Raw genomic sequence first — 20,320 nt, 5'->3', positions numbered from 1 at the left:
AGGCCTCGTATCTCTACGGTTGGTGCCAGGACTTTGGAGAGGAGCAGTCTACAATTTTGCTGCTCTCTTAGCCGGGCGTTGCCTTCTGAGATCACAGCACCAAATTGTAAAAGCAAAGAAACTCTACTTTGCGATTTACGTTTTGCAACAGGGGCAGAGTGAGTTTATTTTAATACATGCTAACAGTCCAACAGAGTATCCGTGTCTGTCTGAAGGAACCCCAGAACAAGTGACACATTCCCCTTTTATATATCTGAGATCCTTTGAAGTAGGCTAACAGTTTGTTACACCCGACTATTTTCAGTCCTGTGACGTTATACTTTTTTTTCTCATTAGGCGTGAGCAACAACATTGGCTTACACATCTTTGCTTCTTTTGGTCATGTGTTATCGCATCCTCACCGTATGTGGCCATGTGCTATAAATCACTCAAAACTCACTCTCCTCGCAGTGCCTTATGTTGCTTGCAGAACGAATTCCGTCTGCTTTTGAATCATTCACGAGCTCACAGTGCAAGTCATGTAGGCATCCCTCTCTTGCCTCTGAGGCTTTGAACGGGTCGTTGCTACTTGGAACAGGTGGAGAAATCTGATAGATTGGGTCTCATTATAAATCGCCCGGTCCGGTATTAAAGTGCCGATATTAACGTATATCTGCACTTAACCGGACTGGACGACTACAGGTTTGCCGGTGAGGCATCTGAGTTATCTCCAGCTAAAAACTAGAGGTAAGGCAGGCTCCTTACCAGCAGAAAACCCTGTTATTACCGGCACCGGTATTGCTGGTGCCGGTAATGACAGCCAATCCTATGGGATTTACACCGTTACTCCGGCAGTCGTAATCTGGCAGAGTGCCAGAAATGGTAATAGCATTTGCTGGTATCCTGGTATTTACCTCCGGCAAACTTATGAGGCCCATTCTGCCTTTCTTTTGACACTTTAAGCGCCTTTCTCAGACAGTGAAGTCTATCACGGCTGTCTTTCAGTCTCTTAATGGGACGTGAGGCCTCATTGCGATGACGGCGGTAACCTGCCGGTGCTACCGGCAGGTTGCCGCCGTCCTTGTAACACTGAATCTGCCGCCTGACTTCCCGGTGCCACCTGGACATTACAAATCCAGGTGCAGCGGGAAGTAAGGTAGTGGATTTGGTAAGCCCCCATTCCCGTGGAGTCCCACGGTGCCAGTGCTTCTGTGACAACTCTGCTTTCCGGCACCGTTGCGCCGGGCAGGTCAGACCTGCCGTGCGCAGAGGCCCGGAAAGCAGAGTTGTAGCCTGCCGGTCCAGAAAGGGTGCCAGTACGTTGTTGCCGGCATCCTTATTTCCGGATTGGCAGACTTGTAATGAGGCCCATGTTGGTGAGTGGGCTTTATTTAATATGAAATATAATCTTTTTAATTTACAGTCAGTTGCCTATAAGTGCAGGTTGGGGTGCAAACCTGTTTACAAATACGCCTCTACACAGGGAATCACAATAATAGCAACAATGTGGGCCAAGGCAGGTAGGCCTACGGTACGGGTTGTACAAACTTCGTCTAGCTCAATGGCTAGAAATACATTCAATTCTGATACTCAGACATTAATTTTCCATTGTTTTCTTGTTCTAAATAACGTCACGGATACTCTTGAAAAGAACTGCTGTATTTAGAAAATGACCACAATCAGTGGCAGTCGGATTGTTCCCTTCTTTTAAAAGTAAAGTGTCAGCAACTCTAACCATCCCTGGGTGGTTGAAAGGCCTTTAGTAAAGGACAGGGAAGCATTGAACCACTGCAGACTTGCATGCCAACCTTCCCCAGAGTACAGAACTAGCCGCTATTTGCCTCATGTGATGGTCATGTGACTAATGGCATGGTCCAAGGGTAGGTGACTAGAGATCCTCCCATACTGCTACCTGATCCATCCACTATCTCAGGGTAGCACCTGGTCCCCTTACTCACCTCGCTAGATGTCCCCAGAGTTACGCAGGGATTTCCAGTGTTTATAATGGAGTGTCACAGAATCAAAATTGGTGTTTTACATTCAAAATGGTAGCTGTTGTGTATTTCACAGGCACATTGACCAAGCGCACTGCTTTGTGTGTTACTTCAAAAGATTTATAAATGTTATGTGTGTTTACTTATCATTCAAAATACATTAAACACCATTTTTAGAAAACATTCGGACAGGTTCTAGTTCAAGACTTAAGTAGACTAGATATTTGGTAATCTAGCCATACATTCCCTGGGCATCAATGCCTGTCTGTTTGAGAGGTCTGTGGTTCGCATATCTTTCAGTTGTGTCTATGCGAGGCTGCTCCATCCAGAATTGGCAGGGCATTGCTAGGGGAAGCTCTCAAATTCTTAAGAACCCGCAGAGGAAACAATATCGATTATAAGAAAATGTTATGTACCTGACGATAATGGTCTGATAGACACTTGGTTTCCCCTCCAGATTCTTTATCACCCACCTTTACTTAGTAAACCCTGGAAAGTTACGGGACAATCTCTGTTTGGAGGGTCGCATGGGACTGCCGGGCTCTGACTGTGTGCCGCTTCCTTTTTGAGTTGCACGCCGCCTGTGAGGTGTCGTGGGATGCAGGTCGCACCCTCTAGTACTGTCAGAGCGCAACTGATAAATGTACCACCAAATTCCAATCATGGAAACTGGGACACTTGAAAAGATCAAGTGATCCACAGAGGAAGCCACGTATCAATCAGAACCGACATTACCCTAAAGGTCTTCACCTTTTCCTCAGAAATGCCATGTATTGTTTTAGGAGTTCATTTTAAAACGGGTTGCTTTATCATACCTAACGTCATACTTGTCAGACTGAGTGAGCTTTCTGCCACGATGTACCGGATTTGATCAAATGAAAAAGCGCACATCTGCGTTTTGTATTTTGCAGGTTGTTGGCCTCCGTGAATCCGAGCGTAAGTTCCAGCTGCATTCAGAGGAGATGGGCATCAGAGTGATGGAGCAAGAGAACATAGTTCGGGAGCTGGAATCTGCGCTGGAGCGGCTGACCATGCAGTGTGACCGACGGCTGACCATGCAGCAGAAGGAGCATGAGCAAAAGATGCAGTTACTATTGATGCACTTCAAAGGTAGTGGCACCTCTCTTGCTTTCTGTGCAAGATTTACTCTCTGCCCTTTAACTGCTTGCTAGGTTTTCTGCACGGCATGTCAAAGATGTTGGTAGGGCCAGCCCCCAGAGTACTGCATACCTGAGTACTATAAGGGGCAAGATGTAAAGGGCATGGTTAACGGACAGATGCGGTGAAGAGTACATTTGCCGACTTGGAGGCAGCACTATGGGGTAATGAAAACACCATTGCCACAGCATTAAGATCCCACAGTAGTTCTGGTGTGTGTACGGTACTGCATTCGTTTTCCCCCCTCCTTGAAGCAGCTGAGGTGAGCCCTTTCACATTGATACAGAAAGCGATTCTAGCATACAGTATGACGCATGTCGCCAGTGACGTAACCGGAGATGCACAGTGTGTGTGAAGGCAGTGTGATGTGGGAGGGGTTTACCACAAAGCTGCCTGGCTATTGGTGCAGTAACGAGTGAAAGAATGTAATAATGAATCAGTCAATATATTTAAATAAACAGATGGATGGATGAACGAATGAATGTGGCTTCACTTCCGGGCAGGTGGCTCAATGTTTAGAACACAGATGAATGCATTCACATGCAGTAGTTTAATTCAAAAGCTCAGTATTGATTACAAAAAAACACGCATCCATTTGGTTTAATTCACATAGCACTTTATTTTCTTAGTGAAATGCATGTTGCATCATTTTAAACCAAACATTTTTCAACACGTTTCTTAATCCTCCCACAAAGAGACGTTTAAATGCCCTCACAGACAATGAAATCACCCTTTTCAATAGATTCGTTATTGTAACAACACGTGAGCACGTTTTACGATCAAATCAAAATACTCCGTCCACAATAGATGAGTTTGGAATTTCGTCAGTCCTGATTTACTGTCTGCAGAGCTGTGCTTGCCAAACCGCATTTCAGTGCTTTGAACATTTCCAATTCTCAATCAGGTAAAACACTGAAGTTCCTTTCTGTTGTCTTATCAGGACAGCATTGTTCAAATAATAATTGGTTATTTATTTTATACTTTTAATTAAGCACAACCTATCAAATTCTGCACACAATTTACACATGAAGTTCCCTGATCAGAACTGTGACAAAATGACTACTGCTCTGCAGGAGTACAGGGAAAAGTATTGGTTTCTAAAATCCTACTCTGCCCCATACTACTACTAAACCAGAAGTGCTCTTAATCATAAGGGTGAAACAGGTGCAACGTAAATGGTGCGCCTCCTTCTTTGCCTATTTAAGTTAAAATGGGCCAAGAGTAGGGTGTACTTTTCAAGAGAGGGATTGAGCCAGTAAGGAAGCTTCCAAACAACAGGTACCAAAATAACATAAATGTCCAATCATGTTTCTATTGAAAATATGAGTCTTTAATTAAGCTAAATATGCAAGCAAACTTTTGAAAACACTAAGAAACCTACCTCTGCAAAGGAATACACTGCATATGCAAATATTTGGATGAAAGGGGCACTGTGGGTATGAAGACAGGGACAAACAGGCAATTGTCTTTGTAGCATTGTTCAAGTGTGTCTTTAAAAGGTAAAGAGGGAGTCACCCAAGGCCCTTAAAACCAGGATAGGGGGACAGAGCCACTTAAGGTATCTTTCAGTCTTGTTCTTTAGGCTCGACTGTCTCGAACTTGGCTTCTGGGAACTTTCCAGCGGGTCTAGTCTGCATCACAACAGTCAATTCAGGCGCTTACCAATGGGCTCAGTTGACATTGAGACTATCGGCTGGGTCCAACGATGCGTTGCGATTCTATAGATGCGATCAGTTCGAAGGCACTAAAGAACAGATAGTTTGAGGTTCAGTTGAAGGTTCAAATGGGAGGATAGCTGAGGGGCAACGCGCTCGCCTTGGAAGCAAGACGACACAGAGCAACACAGGTTCGATCCCCGGGTCTGCGCTTAGAAACCTCTGGGTATTAAGCGCGTTATAAATAACCAATCATATCATATATCAAAAAAGGATTCAGGCAGTTTGAAAAGTGTCAAATGTCACAGGCAGTGCTGTCGGTCTTGCAGTGGCTCAGAAACAGCTGAACGCTGTTTCTTTCATCCTGGATTGCTGTGGGACCCTGTCCAGGCTCACAATGGGTTAGGTGAGTTCTTATTCTGTCCTTTCCAGCGAGGAAGGCTGCAGAGAGCACTTGCAGGGCACTTCCAGTAGGCATCCTGGGTACCAGTGACTAGGCAGCAGAAAGGCCTGCTCGAACAGCAGGTCACACAAAATGTTATGTTCCACTGCGGTTGATGGGGAAAGAGGGCAGGTCTTCATTCTTCCTTGGAAAGCTTTATCTTCACCTCAATGGCTGAGGACCTTAGCCAGACTGTAGCCCCATTGCTGCAAACATGAACTTGGCTTCAGCAGACTTTTTGAGGAATGCAGTTTACTCTGTAGGGTAGCTGTAATGTTGCCAAATCACATGGCAGCTGCTAGCATGGCAGTAGATAGGCCCAGCAAGAGCACGGATCGCTGGAAAGTGAGACCTGGTCCGCAGGGCTCACTTTCTAAGAGGGAAAACTGTCATTTTGTATAGCAAAAATTAAAAATGTTTAGGATGGCGTGCAGATGGAATGCTGTCACAGTAACAACGAACGCATTGTGACAATATTGTTGTCTCCTAACAGTGTATTGAATTTGAAATAAAAGTTTAAATATGCATCTCTCAACGTGCACACAAAAAATGACTGCACACAGATAATTTAGCGGTGAGCTCCATAGCGCAGAGAGGAGAAAAGTATGCTTTAGTATTTTCATATTATTATCATTAAACACTTGGATTAATTTTAGGGCGCCTACAGTGGACTAGCAATGTGTGACTTGTATGTCTTTCATGGGCAGTTGCTGCCAAAATGGGGCTTGTTTTTAACAAGATGGATTGTATACACTTCAGTCAAGGTTCTCTAACCTTTGGCTCTGCAGATGTTTTGGAATACAACGCCCATGATCCTTCACCGTAGACTATGCTGGCTGGTGCCAATGGGAGTTGTTGTCAAAACATCTTAAAAGTCAAATGTTTCAGACCCTTGCATTAAGTTACGTATGGGTCTACAGCGCCATGCACAAATCAAAGTGAGGTATTCAATAAAATAAGCTACAAAATGTTCTGTGGCTGGAATTTGCTTAGAATCACATGTGCCCAGCCTGCCTCCCCACACTGAAGCAACGGGACAGTACCAAATACAGTTCATTTTCTCTCCGTACATGCACCAAGTATAGATACATTTCAAATGTTAATATCACAAAATTGTCGATTTTCCAAACTTTTTTCAGTGCACCTATTGCAGATGAAATCTAGGCGATTGCATAAAATGTTAAATCAAAGCAGCCAATTTTGAGATATTTGGGACGGAAAAATATTCTGTGGGAAAACCCCACGTTAAAAGCTGTTGAAAACGTGATCAGAGTGACATTTTTTTAATCTATGATGCCGGTAATGTGCAATTCTGATAGTTTGGGTCGAAATAGTACTGTGGAATATTTCTTTTTGTATGCAAGCTTTCCGAATTTATTGAGAAAATTATTTTTCTGAAACATTCTAGAGATTGTGGAATGGTTTTTAAACAAAAACCTACAGTCATCCTCTTCTAAGATGCCTTTGATTTCCCAGTCTATAGGATACAGACCGCCGCTCTGTATATATTATAGAGTGGCGGTCTGCACCCTATAGTTAAGATGAAACCCTGGTACATAGACTTTTCACAAAATTCTATTGCCAATAACTTGACTCACTGGACAGGTTTGGGTGACATTTTCCAAACAAAAGGATTGTCGCATGTTCCCCCAAGATTAATATTTTGGGACATACTCATTTAAAACTGAAAAAGGTATTAAGGAAACACAGAAATGCTGTTTTCGGAATGCTCCCATTCATTTTTCCATAGAGAAAAAGTGCAAAATGTGGGAAGCTGTAGCGCAAATACTGCTGGATGGATTTGGACCAAATAGGGAAAAACGTGGGCACAAAGTGTTGACTTGATTTTGGAGACCTGTTTGGGATAAATCCGTCAAGTAGTTTTTAAAATATTCGACAGAGGAGGGATTTGGGGAGGGTCCGTTCCCAAAAACATTTATTTATCTCTCGTGGTGCTTTGCCTTCAGAGGGGCCGGCAAACAATTTCCGCTCGGTTTTTCCGTTATCAGGCGAATCGACATTACAGGACTTTGGAGTTTAAAAAAATGTTTTAAACTGTGGAGATCACATCTACTACGCAGAGGGCCAATGGGTACTTGGGAAGAAAGTATGGGTGTACCATGTGCAGTGGCCATGGCCGAAGATCTATTCCATCATTGGATCTTATTTTCTTCGAGTGAGGGCTTCGCCTTAGATTTGGGCCTTCACCAAGCGGCATGGCGGATGCCAGCAAGAAGAGTCTCTTCAGGGTCTGCTCCAAGTGCAACCTGAAGAATGTCTTTGTCAATGATCGGCATGACAAATGCATCTACTGGCTTCACCCACACTGCTATCGGGACTACTGTTCCATTTGCCAGTCCTTCTCCTCCAAAACTCGGTGGGATCATCACAAAAGGTTGGTCACTTGGCTGGAGGAAGGCGCCAAGGTCTCTGACATGGCCTCAGTGTATAGTCATGCCTCTACCCGCGTCTGCAGATTCGTTGAGCATACTCCCTCTATTAAGAGGGCGAGAGGATGCTTCACAGGGGAAGACGGCTAAAAAGTACAAGAAGTCCCGCTCTCCAACTTTATCACTGTTGATGGCTCCCAAGGTTCCATCTACGACTGCAGGTCCCACTGCCACAACTCTGGCTGCCTCATCATCGGAAAAACATACACTTGATGACCTCTCCACTGGCGAGTTGTGCAGCAGCGACAGGCAGAGCACCGTCCATGGGCATTAATCCGAAGGGTCACGTCCATGATTGCATTCTGTCATTGAAGCTCAAGTCTCCATGAGAATTACCGACCAGGACATCGCGACTGGCCCATTGACCGAAATCTTCATCTACCACCTCGTCAACGGCTCCTCGGTCTACCGTCTCGATGACGTCCACCACTACTACATCGACTGTCCTGTCGATGGCAGCATCAACGACATCGTCGATGACTACAGTAACTGTGCACAAAGTTGCTCTGCATCCATGGCTGCCCTAAGCTGGCCCATCTTTGGCTCCGATGACACCAAAGGCCCCTGTCATCACCTCATTCCCCATGGGTGCGAGTGTGGACAAGGAGATGCCGCCAGCTCCCTCCTGTCTCCCAAGGCGAACCAAAGCAAAACCTCTCTTCACCCTGCTATCAGAGGTTTCACCCAGAGCGTTACCACCTGCTCAACATTTGCATGCAGGCACTCTTTCAGAAGGCGAGCCTCCAGAGTCTTTCTCCGCTGATCTGGAAAAGGTCAAGGATTCTCCTGACCCCATTCTTCCTGGGCCTCATCGCTCCCTGCAGCCACAGCCACCTTGTCACTCTCTGCAGCCATGGCTCACCCTTCAAGCTCTGCCCCTTGACCACTGATCCTCAACCAGCTCTACCCACGGAACCTTTGCCCATGGCGCCCATAGGAACAGCACCTAGAGACTTGTCCCATCCCTGCGCTGGCTCCCGGTGGCTGCATTGATCAAGTTTAAGACCCTCTGCATCGTCCACAAGACTTTCCGGGGCCGTGGCCCTCACTACCTTCAACTCTCTCTTCCTAAGCACCTTCCTCCTAGAGCCCTTCACTCGCCTACTTCTAACTCTCTGTGGGTGAGCTGCTTCTCCAAGCAGTGAATGGGAGGTAGATCTCTCTCCTCTGCAGGTGCCTCCCTCTGGAACTACCTCCCTGCCTCTCTCTGCCTGGAGCGGATCTCCTTTCCGGAAGCTCCTCAAGACCTCTCTTTTCTCCTCCTCTTTCTTGCTCCCTCTTCTCTGCTAACATTCCTTTGATCCTGCACCGTCTGCTGACTGGCTGCTCGTTGTCCTTTGAGTTTTATATGACAGCAGACCTCCCTCCCTGACCAGTCCCCCTGCACTTGCCACCTGGCCCAACTTGCACTGCCACCTAGCTAACCTTGCACTACTCGGATGGGATTGCCCCCTGTAGTCCTAGCCTTCCTTGCACTTAACTCAAGGCCCAGCTGCTCTGCGTGCACTTCTTCCTGTACCCGCCCCCCTGCACTTCTTGTTGCGCACTTGCACAATCTCAGTGACACAAGGCCTAGTAAGACTGTTGTCTTGTCCTCCCTTTGTTCCCCCTCCCTTGTCTTGTTGCGCCTTGAAACACTTGTCTATAGGACGCATAATAAATAACATATCAATCTACCCTACACACCTTGATGTCTGAGCTGCAACAGCGTCTGACTCCAGCAGCTCCCCAGGCTGCCCCCTCTAGGAGTCCACCTTTGCACTCATGCCGGCTCTTTCTAGGAGTCCACCATTGTCATCAGTAGCAGTGACGTGTTTAGTGCCTCCTCCTCTGCCTGAACTTCTGCCTCCAGACACTGACACCTCACATGGTACCGATGAATGGAATCGTACAAAAATGACCGATGAGTGGAATCGTACAAAAATGTCGACCTGGGAATTGCGACGGCCGAAAATGCCTACTTTTAAAAATGTTTTAACCCCCCCCTTACACCACATATATATGTGGGGGGGGTTTAAGAGTATAATATTAATATGGGGGAGGGCTGCGGGGGGTCTCCCCCCGCATATATATGTGGTGTAAAAGGTTAAAAAAAAAGTCTGCCTTTTCGGCCGTCGCAATAATAACATAGATCCCAGATGAGTTTGACGATGTGATTCAAGCTAAAGGCGAGGCCCCTGATGTGGATCTACCCTCCAAAGATTCTCCACCAGATGAGATTGGCTTGTTTCTTGCATTGTAGATACGTGCAGCAAAATTGTTCAATCTGGTCCCTGAAGAGAAGAAGGAGGGTATCCTTTTCCAAAGGAGAGAGTCCGCTCGGAAATAACTTATCCATCCCTCTGCTCAATGGCATATGGTAGGATGACCTATTGGTCATGAAGACACCTTTCTCGACTCCTCCAAAGAAGGATCGCCTAGAGAAAAAATATAGAATCCTGGATTTTACCCCAAGGTGTCTTCTTTCCCAGCCCTCACTCGACTCTGTGGTTTCTGCTGCTGCGCTGGAAAGGTCCACTAACTCCTCCTCTCCATACATGGTCCATCCAGATCCGGAGGGTAAAAAGTTGGACTCATTTGGGAAACACATCGTTACCACCGCTGCCTCCGTCATTAAAGCAGCTGACGCTTTAGCTATACTCTCCAGATACGATGGGGAGCTTTGGGAGCTTTGGTATAAGCTAGGACCTATCTTAAATGTCCTCTCAGAGGACAAGAAGAACAAAGCATTGGCTCTATTTGCTGAAAGCAAGATGACCTTGGATCATGCGATTACAATTGATCTGGATTTGCAGATTTCAGTTTCTGACAAATGGGCAACAGGGCGGTACTCGGCAGGCAAGGCTGGTTGAAAGCCACTAACTTTCGCCCTGTGGTCCAATCAAAAGGTATTGATATGCATTTTAAGGGCATATACTTTCTTGGCAAGGCTGTAGATGAGACCCTACAGCCCAAAAAGGCAGACACTGATACAGTGTGCTCGCTGAGTACTCTTCAGAAATGGAGGCATCCTTTTGTTCATCCAAAGGCAGTTTCTCCCGGTCCGCCAAAGAATACAGGCCTCAAGAGGTGTACAGAGAACGATCACAGTGCTATAGAGAGGTAACCCAAAGTCGATGTGGAACATCCTCCAGAACGCAGATGACCAAACAGGCCTGACCAGGTCCAAGGCCCGGCTACCCACTTCAGCACCCCAGTGGGAGGCCCTCTGTCATAGTTTGTCACTGAGTGGCGTAACATCTCCACCGACAAATGGGTGCTCAGCATTGGCCAGCCGGGTCACACCCTTGATTTCCTGGACAAGTTATGTTATGTTATTTTGCATTTGTATAGCGCCTTATGTACCATTGGTATGATCTCAAGGCGCTGGTAGGTTGAACGCCCTCGGGAACCGCAGTTCAAGTCAGTTGAGAGAGACAGAGAGTCGTAAAGTGCGTGGGCGCACCAGGTATGTGTGCAGCCAGTGTGGTTGTTGCATGATAGCTGCTTCTTAGCGGTAGGCATAGTGCTGAGGTGATCAGTTGAATGTGTTCAGTCTGGAGGGTTGACAACCAGACTGAGTTATGGCTGTGTTAGGCCTGAGGAGACTCCTAAGCTAGCCGGTGTGTTCTAGCTAGCTGTGTTTTATTAGGATGATGGGTGGTTTGATGGGTCATGTTAGTTTGAAAACAGCTTTACCGAATGTGTCATAATACTGCTGTGTTCTAATTGAATGGAGGTGTATAGGAGAGAGTAAGCGTAGTAGTGTGATATTGTGGTAATCAGTGAAGTGTATGCAATCAGGCACAATCTACCTACTAAATGTAACTTTTAACACAGTGACGCTATTAGGGTACATTCAATGTTGTTGGTGATACTATCTTAATTCCACTGTAATACAGTGACTCTAATAGGGGATGCTTCTAGGTTGAACTTTAACACAGTGACGCTATTGGCACACACTCAATGATGTTGGGAATACCATCTAGGTTCAACTTTAACACATTGACGCTATTAGGTACACTTTCTAGATTCAACTTTAAGATAATGACGCTATTAGGGCACAGACATTGATGTTGGGAATATCTTCTAGATTTAACATTGAGACAGTGAAGCTAATTAGGGTACGCTTTCTAAGTTCAACTTTAGCACAGCGACGCTATTCGGGCCGGCTTCCTAAGTTCAACTTTAACACAGCGACTCTACTAGGGCGCACTTTCTAAGTTCAACTTAATCACAGTGATGCAATTAGGCACAATGTTTAAGATTAACTTTAACACATTGATGCTATTAGGGCACACTCTCTAGATTCAACCTTAACAAGGACGCTATTAGGGCACACCTTCCAAGTTCAGCTCTAACACAGTGACGCTATTAGGCGGGCACACTCTCTAGATTCAAATTTAACACAGCGACGCTATTAGGGCACACCTTCCAAGTTCAGCTCTAATACAGTGACGCTATTAGGGCGGGCACACTCTCTAGTTTCAACATTAACACAGTGACTCAATTAGGGCACACTTTAGATTCAGCTTTCACATGGTGACACTTTCTTGATTCAACTTTAACACACTGATGTCATTGGGCACACTCAATGATGTTGGGAATACCGTCTAACTTCCATATTAGCACAGTGACGCTATTAGGGCACATGCTATTTATCACAATTGTGTCTAAGTGCGGCACATGCCATCATTCACAATTAAACTAAGAGTGGGATATGCCATCATTCACTGTTCAGCCAAGAGTGGGACGCGCTAACATTCACAATCCCAACCAGGCGTGGGATATGCTAACAATCACAAGAAATCACAGTCTGCTGCAAGTTTAATAATGCTATAAGGGCATGCTTTCTAAGTTCAGCTTTAACACAGTGATGCTACTAGGGCATACTTTCTAGATTCAACCTCAACACAGTGGCGCTCTTAGGACATACTTTTTAGATTTAGCTCTAACACACTGACACTATTAGGCATACTCAATGATGTTGGGAATACCATCGTGATTCAGCTCTAACACAGTATGCTATTGGGGCACACTCAATGATTTTAGGAATACCGTCTAGATTCAACATTAACACAGAGATGCTATAAGGGCGCGCTTTCTAAGTTCAGCTTTAACACAGTGACGCTATTAGGGCACGCTTTCTAGATTCAACTTTAAGATAATGACACTATTAGGGCACACACATTGATGTTGGGAATATCTTCTAGATTTAACATTGACACAGTGACACTAATTATGGTACGCTTTCTAAGTTCAAGTTTAACACAGCGATGCTATTCGGGCATGCTTTCTAAGTTCAACTTTAACACAGTGATGACACTAGGGCACGCTTTATAGATTCAACTTTAACACAGAGACGTCACTAGGGCACAGTTTCTAAGTTTAATTCTATGATAGTGACGCTATTAGGGCACACTCTATAGATTCAACCTTAACACAGTGACGCTATTAGGTCACACCTTCCAGGTTCAGCTCTAACACAGAGACGCTATTAGGGCGGGCACACTCTCTAGATATCATTCACAAGTCTACCTAAGTGCGGGATATGCTATCATTCACAATTCCTTTCAGGTGTGGTACATGCTATTGTTCGCAGTTCTAGCTATCATTTACAGTACCAACTAAGTGAGCCATATGCTACCAGTCATAATTCTGTCTAGATGAGGTACATGCTATCATTTACAATTCCATCTAAGTGTGGGACATGATATTCATGATTCCATCAAAGTGTGGTTCTTGGTAACATTGTTGCACCTGTCTTAGTGTGAGGCTGGTTAATCTTCATCATTGTCTCTGGGAGTGGCACAAGTTAACATTGGTAAGTATGTTAGTATGTTATGCAGGACATTTACAGTCCAGCCTTGAATGGATTTAGCTTGGTGGTCAAATCTCTCTAGGTGTGTATGGTGTGAGTCTATGGCAGTTTATGTTAAGGAACGATAAGGTAGAGTGGTGGGGGCTTTTTGGAGTAGAGTGATTGCTCTACACCCCCACCCATGCCACACTAACAGTTGTGTTGGTGTCTGTTCACTGCTGGCTTCACTGGCTTCCCCTCCTTTCCTCCTGTCATGAGAAAGGAACAACACACACCTCTACTCTTGCAAGAGGTTCGTGCTCTGCTACAAAAATGGGCAATAGTGGTGGTGCCAAAACATCTCTGGGGCTCTGGAGTGCACTCCAGATACTTCTTAGTGAGAAGGAAGTCAGGGTGGTGTTATTGGAGGTTCATCCAAGACCTGAGTCAACGCAACAACTTTCTCAAGTCCCAAAAATTCCAGATGGTCTTGTTGCAACATATGCTCGAGCAACTGGAGCATGGAGACTTCCTAGCTTCCCTAGAACTAGAGGATGCCTACTTTCACATTCCCATTCATCGCAGGTACCGACGCTTCCTCCAGTTTGTCGTAAACGGATTTCCAGTTGAAGGCTCTTCCCTTTAGCCTCAAGTCAGCTTTGAGGGCCAAAGTGTCTGGCTCCATTGGCAGCCCATCTACGGTGTTCAGGGATCTACATATACCCCTACCTAGACGACCGACTGATCCGCGCCCGCACTTGCCCGCTGGCCTTACAGCTGTCAGGTATAGCAGGTGGCCAGTGACTGTACATAATGTTGGGGGAAGTTTTACTAAAATTAAGTGTTGGTGTGGCAATTTGAGAAGGATGTATGGTTTCTTTATTTTTTCCTTAACTAAAGTTATTCAGGAATCCCAAGCCAAGATGGCTGAACAGTGAATGGAACTGATTGGTTAGGAGAACAAGGACAGTCCACTTGGAATGTGCAGAAAATTCTATAACTGCCTTTCATCAGAGTTTTTTCCCAGGCAGGTTGTGTTTTCTATAGTCACCCCCATTTTAGACCCAAAGACCAGCAGCAGTTGAAGACAGCGAGCAGAAGGAAGATCAAAGAAGAAAGACAACTACATATGTTAAGGAAGATCGGTGGGAGCGCAGCATTTTGAGAGACTCAGCACAATTGCGAATGTAAAACGACTCTGTGTACATAGTTATGGCAGCTTGAGAGACTGTTAGTGTAAATACATCCTTGCTGTTAATATGCCTGTTAGAGGAAGCTCTATTCTGTGAAAACAAGTAGTGCCGCGTTGGACTTTGAAGACATAGCCACGCTTTTGTTTAATTACGTACCAAGCTCGAGAGTCGGAAAGAATGAGGCGCATGAGTGTCAGCAGAGCTCTCTTGAGCCGTAGCTGCGTCAAGGTGGTAAGTCGCTTGTGCCCCAGAGAAGTCGGAAGTAGTGCAGGGTTGTAGCGCAAGGGCTTCAGGCATTTTTAATAAAGTAAAGCATCCGTCTCATCGCTGCACGTCTCAGTTTAGTCAGAAGAGGCGCTGATGCCAATAGCTTGGAGGCAGGCCAGGAAGATTTCTTACGCTTGTGCGCAGGAGTTAAGACACTACTTGGGGAAGTGAAAAGATGAGTATACATAGCAGCATCGCACTCGTCACAGTGCTTGTTTCAAATATTAGATATTAAATCTTGAGACAGTAGGAAGGAAAGAAATTAATCCTGCAGAGAAGAACAAGAGAAAAAACAAAAGCAAATGAACACTCAACAGTTTTTCTATTCAATCTAGTTAGTTAAGGACAGAGTTAGGTTAGAATTTAGGAGAAAAGGTTTTCAATGCAGATTCATTAAATATTAAAACATTTGATTGCATCACAGGCCGAAGGATTCCCTGTAATCGTCACACTTTCACCATCTAGCTAGCTGAGGCGGTCTAACAGGTAAAAAGGTAACTTTAAGGGAAGGGATACTATACTTTTTTAAGAATGAGAAATTGCATTGAAAAAAGTCAATGTTATTTGTTGTAAACCTAACTGCAGATTGCAGAGACCAGACCAGTGAAGCATCTGTTTTTTTGTTTCATGCACTACTGCTTTCCCTTCTCTGGGGTTACTGACTCAACTATAAAGATAGGGATTGAGTTGGAAAAGCTTGAAGAGGGTCTGTGGGATTCAGCAGCTCCTGCGGATCTGACAACAGCACACCGAAGAGATCAGCATGCCTAACTTTGCTGGAATTCTCCATCAACTTTCCAAAATCATGCGTGGTGCCATCCCAGAACGCTCTTTCCAGGCTCACGACTCAACAAACTGGCTTGTCTGGCTTCCCCCTTAGAGGAGAGTGTTAAGGATATCCTGAGCAAGGTGCAACAGTTCTAAGCTCTTTGAGTGGCAACTGTCTGTTCCATGTGAAGGCATCATGAAGTTAGACACAGAAAACAGGTTCAAGTTTGGTTCAAACAAGTTTTATTAACTTGAAAAGGCAGGTTTGATTAAGGCCTAATTTGCCCTATGCTAAAATCGGATTTCCCTACCTAAAGAAAATTAAGGATAGTCTGTGTCGGGAAGTCCAAATCAAATATCTGTCTGTGTCCAAAACCTATACTTGCCCTCACAACTAACTGTATACAATGTGTAGGGATGTCAGCATCAAAATGTATAGTGTAAAAAATAAAGTTCAGAGCTTCTTCCAGCTCTTGGCTTGTAATCCGCTTCCGCTTTGCCAAGTTCAAAACAGTTCACAAAGTATCAGGGTTCCCTTCCCTGAGAGTTCAAATCTTCCAGCTTTTCAAAAACAACACAATTCCTTGGTACACTTCCCAATTTGTTTGATATCAGTACTTTTCACTAGTTCACATATGCAGTTCTGTTTCTTGACTTCAAAATCACATAATAGGTTGTTGAAAACACAAGCTTCTTTATGGATACTTTCCTTGGCTTTTCCATTCAGGTACAGGGGCCCTCGGTCTATGCGCAGTTGTCCGACCACACATTCCACCCAATACAGTTCTCGCAAACAATACCCCTTCTTGAATCCATTCCATCCACAATATTTCCAATCAGGGGGCACTCGGTCTCTGCGCATTTATTGGACCACAAGGTCCACCCATTACGGGTCACGCAATCGATACCCATTCTTGGCGGCTTCCCCTCAACAATATACCACTGCTTCAGTTTGACAGTAATGCTTGGTTTATTCACCAGAGTCCCACTCTTCTGACACTGTATTGGGGCTTGGCTGGCCACCATGTACTTATTACCTTGTCCTGTATTCTTCTGGCTCTTGCCAATGCAGGTTTCCTCCTAACACGCAGTTCCTTGAACTCTTTTGGCTATTGCAAGTATTCGTTTTCTCATATCATACCCTTCTTGGTATTCTCTTGACTTTGCCAATATGTGTCTCAGATAATACAGTTTGTGGTATCTGCTACATTCACCACTTTTTTTCACTCCATTTGCGAGTGCTCAGAACTTGCTTTGACTCTGTTCAGCATTCAAAAATACTTGTAATGATTTTCAGCCGGTTCGGTATTCAAAAGTACTTGTTTCTGTAACGCTCACCTGATTCCCGTAGAGGCGCCGGTCTTGACTGGGCGTATACCGTATCTTCAAAGGTGATGTGTAACACACGGCTGGCTCTTTGGGCTGGACCTCTGTGCACTATATGTCTGACTCGAAGGGTAAGATGTCTGCAGATAGAAAATATGGGATTAATGAACTGGGTTATTGAATGTCTCTCTCTTCTTCCCTTTCTCTTCTCCTGTAGAACCCCAAAGGTTAACGCTCTCACCTTAGGTAAGTGAACGCTGTGCTCTCCATCTGCCTCGGGGCAGGGTGCTGTAACCAGTTTCTTCACTGGATAAGGGGAGCAGGCCTCTTGACTTCAGAGGACTGCTGTCCGTCGTTTACTGAACGAACGGCAAGTTTCGAGTAATTCTAATGTCTTTAAAAGTCTTTAGTAATGATGTCTCTTGTTTTGCAGGGTTCCGGCGATGGCGGATGACGGGCTGAAGTGAGTTGAAGATGGAGCCCGTGTGATGAATAGAAGCGCCTGGAAGCACGTAAGTAAGCGCTTGTTGCCTGCTTCACGATGCGCTCTAACTGTCTTTTTATTTTGCAGGTACAAGTTCGGAGCGGCTGCAGGGTGCCGGAATACCCACTGGGTTAGATGTGGAAAGGAGTAATGGCACGTGAGTATTAAAGTTCCCCAATGTCTTTAAACAAACCTTGTTTTGTTTTTCAGATGCGGGATGCAGCGCCGAAGGCCTCCGCAGCGTGCGAAGAGTTGGTAAGCTTTTGTCTTTCAGATGCCGGAATGCAGTGCGAAGACCTCCGGAGCGCACGAAGAGTAGGTAAGCCTTTGTCTTTCAGATGCCGGAATGCAGCGCGAGGCGTTGGTGACAGCCGATGGACCAGGTAAGTGAAGCGCTGTCACTGAAGACCGTAATGCTAACCTGTTCTTTCTTGTCTTTATAGGTGTTGCTGAAGACTGGATTCAGGATGGTAAGCCTTTTTCCTTAGGCCCAGGATCAGATGCAGAAGACACGATGAGCGTTCTGCTGCAGAGGATGCAGAATAACACAAAGCAAGATTCATCCATCGGGTGTGGTTTAAATAGCCTCCTGTAGTGCTTAGGTGTCTCCTTCCACAGCCACGCCTAGGTAAGAAAAGAGTTCCTGCTTTCCAGAAGAGTTCCAGTGTTCTGAACCTAGGGAGTGGCTCCTGCCCCACCCAACAGGAAAAGTAGTTCCAAACAGAAGAGGATCAGTGGCTCAACTGGCAGGAAAGTAAGCAGCATGGTCTGCTGCAGGTAAGTCCACCCAAGCATTATGAGCCCGGCGCTTCCAGCGCTGGGACTGGGCATATTTATGAGCCTGGTGCCACTGGCGCCAGGACTGGGTCCAAAAGGTCCCAATTGGGACTGGTTGGCACTCGGAACCTGGGTTATGGATCTGCTTCCAAGGGAGTTGGGAAAACCCTGACCTTTTGGAAGCAGAGATCATGACAGTACCCCCCCTCAAGGCCCCTCCCAAACCGGGCTTCTCCGGGGGTTTTGGCTTGTCAGGAAATGTTCGGTGAAATCTTTTGATTAGGCGAGGAGCGTGGACATATTCAGCAGGTTCCCAGGATCTCTCTTGGGGGCCGTAGCCTTTCCAGTCAATTAGGTAAAATAGTTTAGATTTGGAGATCTTGGAGTCCAGAATGCTTTTGACTTCAAACTCGAGTTCTCCATCAACTAGGATGGGTTTTGGAGATTTAGTTAGTCGGGTTTGAGGTTGCACGGGTTTTAATAGAGAGACGTGGAAGACCGGATGTATCTTCATGTGCGGGGGCAAGTCCAACTTGACCGCTACTGGGTTTACTATGGTAGTGATGGAATAGGGACCAAGGTATCTTGGGTTGAATGTGCGTGGCCCTTTTAGAGGTAGATATTTGGTGGATAACCAGACTTGATCCCCTACTTGATATTGAGGGGCTTCCTTCCGATGTTGATCTGCTCCTTTCTTGTATTGTTCTTTAGCCCTTTGAAGGTGAGAAACAGCTTCCTTAAAGGCTTGGGTGATTGTAGAATGCAGGTAGTCTACTGCTGGTGTTTCAAGATCTTGGAGGGGATCCAACTCTGAGGTTCGAGGGTGACTGCCGTATAACAGAAAAAACGGGGTTTTCCCAGTTCCCGAATGGACAGAGTTATTGTAGGCATATTCGGCTATCCAAAGGATGTCTTTCCAAGTTTTTTCAGTTTGTTGCAGCATGCAGCGTAAATACTGTTCCAGAGTTTGATTGGTCCTCTCGGTTTGTCCGTCGGTCTGAGGGTGGTGACTGGTCGATAGTCTCACATCAATTTGAGCCGACCGACAGCAACTTCGCCAAAAATGAGAAATAAATTGACTACCTCGATCCGAAATTAGAACCGAAGGAAAACCGTGCAGTCGGACGATGTTTTTGAGAAATTCTCGGGCCAGAGTTGCTGCTGTTGGCAAGCCTTTGAGCGGAATGAAATGCGCCATCTTGGAGAATAAGTCCACGATTACTAGAATCGTATTGTATCCGGAGCATGGAGGTAGATCGGTGATGAAGTCCATAGAAAGAGTATGCCAAGGGCGAGGTGGGATGTCAATAGGGCGTAAGAGGCCTGCTGGTCTTTCCTTTTGACTCTTGTTTTGGGCGCATACTCCACAGGACATTATAAAGTCTCTGATATCTTTTTTCCAAGACGGCCACCAGAAGTAGCGCTTGATCTTTTCTGAGGTCTTGGCCATACCGGGATGTCCTTCCATTAAAGAATCGTGATAACAAGAGATTACTTTTTTCTGTAAATCTGTGCTGGGCAGGTATAATCGTTCTTGGAAATACAATAAGTTGTCCTTTACTGCAAAGTCCTTTCCCTGCAGATGCCAATTCTGTATGTCTGCTGGAGTTACAAGTTGCCTGGCTTTATCCTTAACGTCCTCTATGGATTGTGTGGCGATTACACCCAGAATTCTTTGTTCGGGAATGATTGGTACAGGTTTAGGGTTGATCAAGTGTTCTTCCACTCCCATCCGAGAAAGGGCATCAGCTTTACCGTTTTTTGTACCAGGTCGATAGGTAATTATGAAGTCAAACTCGGCAAAGAATAATGCCCAACGGAGTTGTCTAGAGGATTGGGCTTTTGCGGTTTTCAAATATTGCAGGTTTCGGTGATCCGTAATCACAGTAACGGTGTGTCGGGCCCCCAGCAGATAATGCCGCCAAGCCTTAAAGGCAGACTTGATAGCCAGAAGTTCCTTGTCAGTAATCATGTAATTGATTTCAGGAGGCGAGAATTTGCGGGACCAAAATGCCACGGGATGCAACTGATTGGTTAACGGGTCCTTT

The 20,320-nt window shown here is 45.5% G+C and overlaps 1 protein-coding gene across 1 annotated transcript in view; it reads left to right on the top strand.

The window, feature by feature from the left end:
- The window catches only part of KIF27 (kinesin family member 27), a 1,764,776-nt gene that overhangs the window by 1,586,230 nt on the left and 158,226 nt on the right, over nucleotides 1-20,320 (top strand). The window contains exon 16 of the mRNA XM_069625864.1: nucleotides 2,885-3,083. Coding sequence (XP_069481965.1) covers nucleotides 2,885-3,083 — 199 coding nt within the window. The remainder of the gene's footprint in view (nucleotides 1-2,884; nucleotides 3,084-20,320) is intronic.

Source organism: Ambystoma mexicanum, chromosome 6p (genome assembly GCF_040938575.1).
Source record: "Ambystoma mexicanum isolate Mex_15411 chromosome 6p, UKY_AmexF1_1, whole genome shotgun sequence".
In the NCBI taxonomy this organism is placed as follows: Eukaryota; Metazoa; Chordata; class Amphibia; order Caudata; family Ambystomatidae; genus Ambystoma; species Ambystoma mexicanum.
Note: the sequence above shows the minus strand (reverse complement) of the source record. Positions and strands in the feature narration are given on the sequence as shown.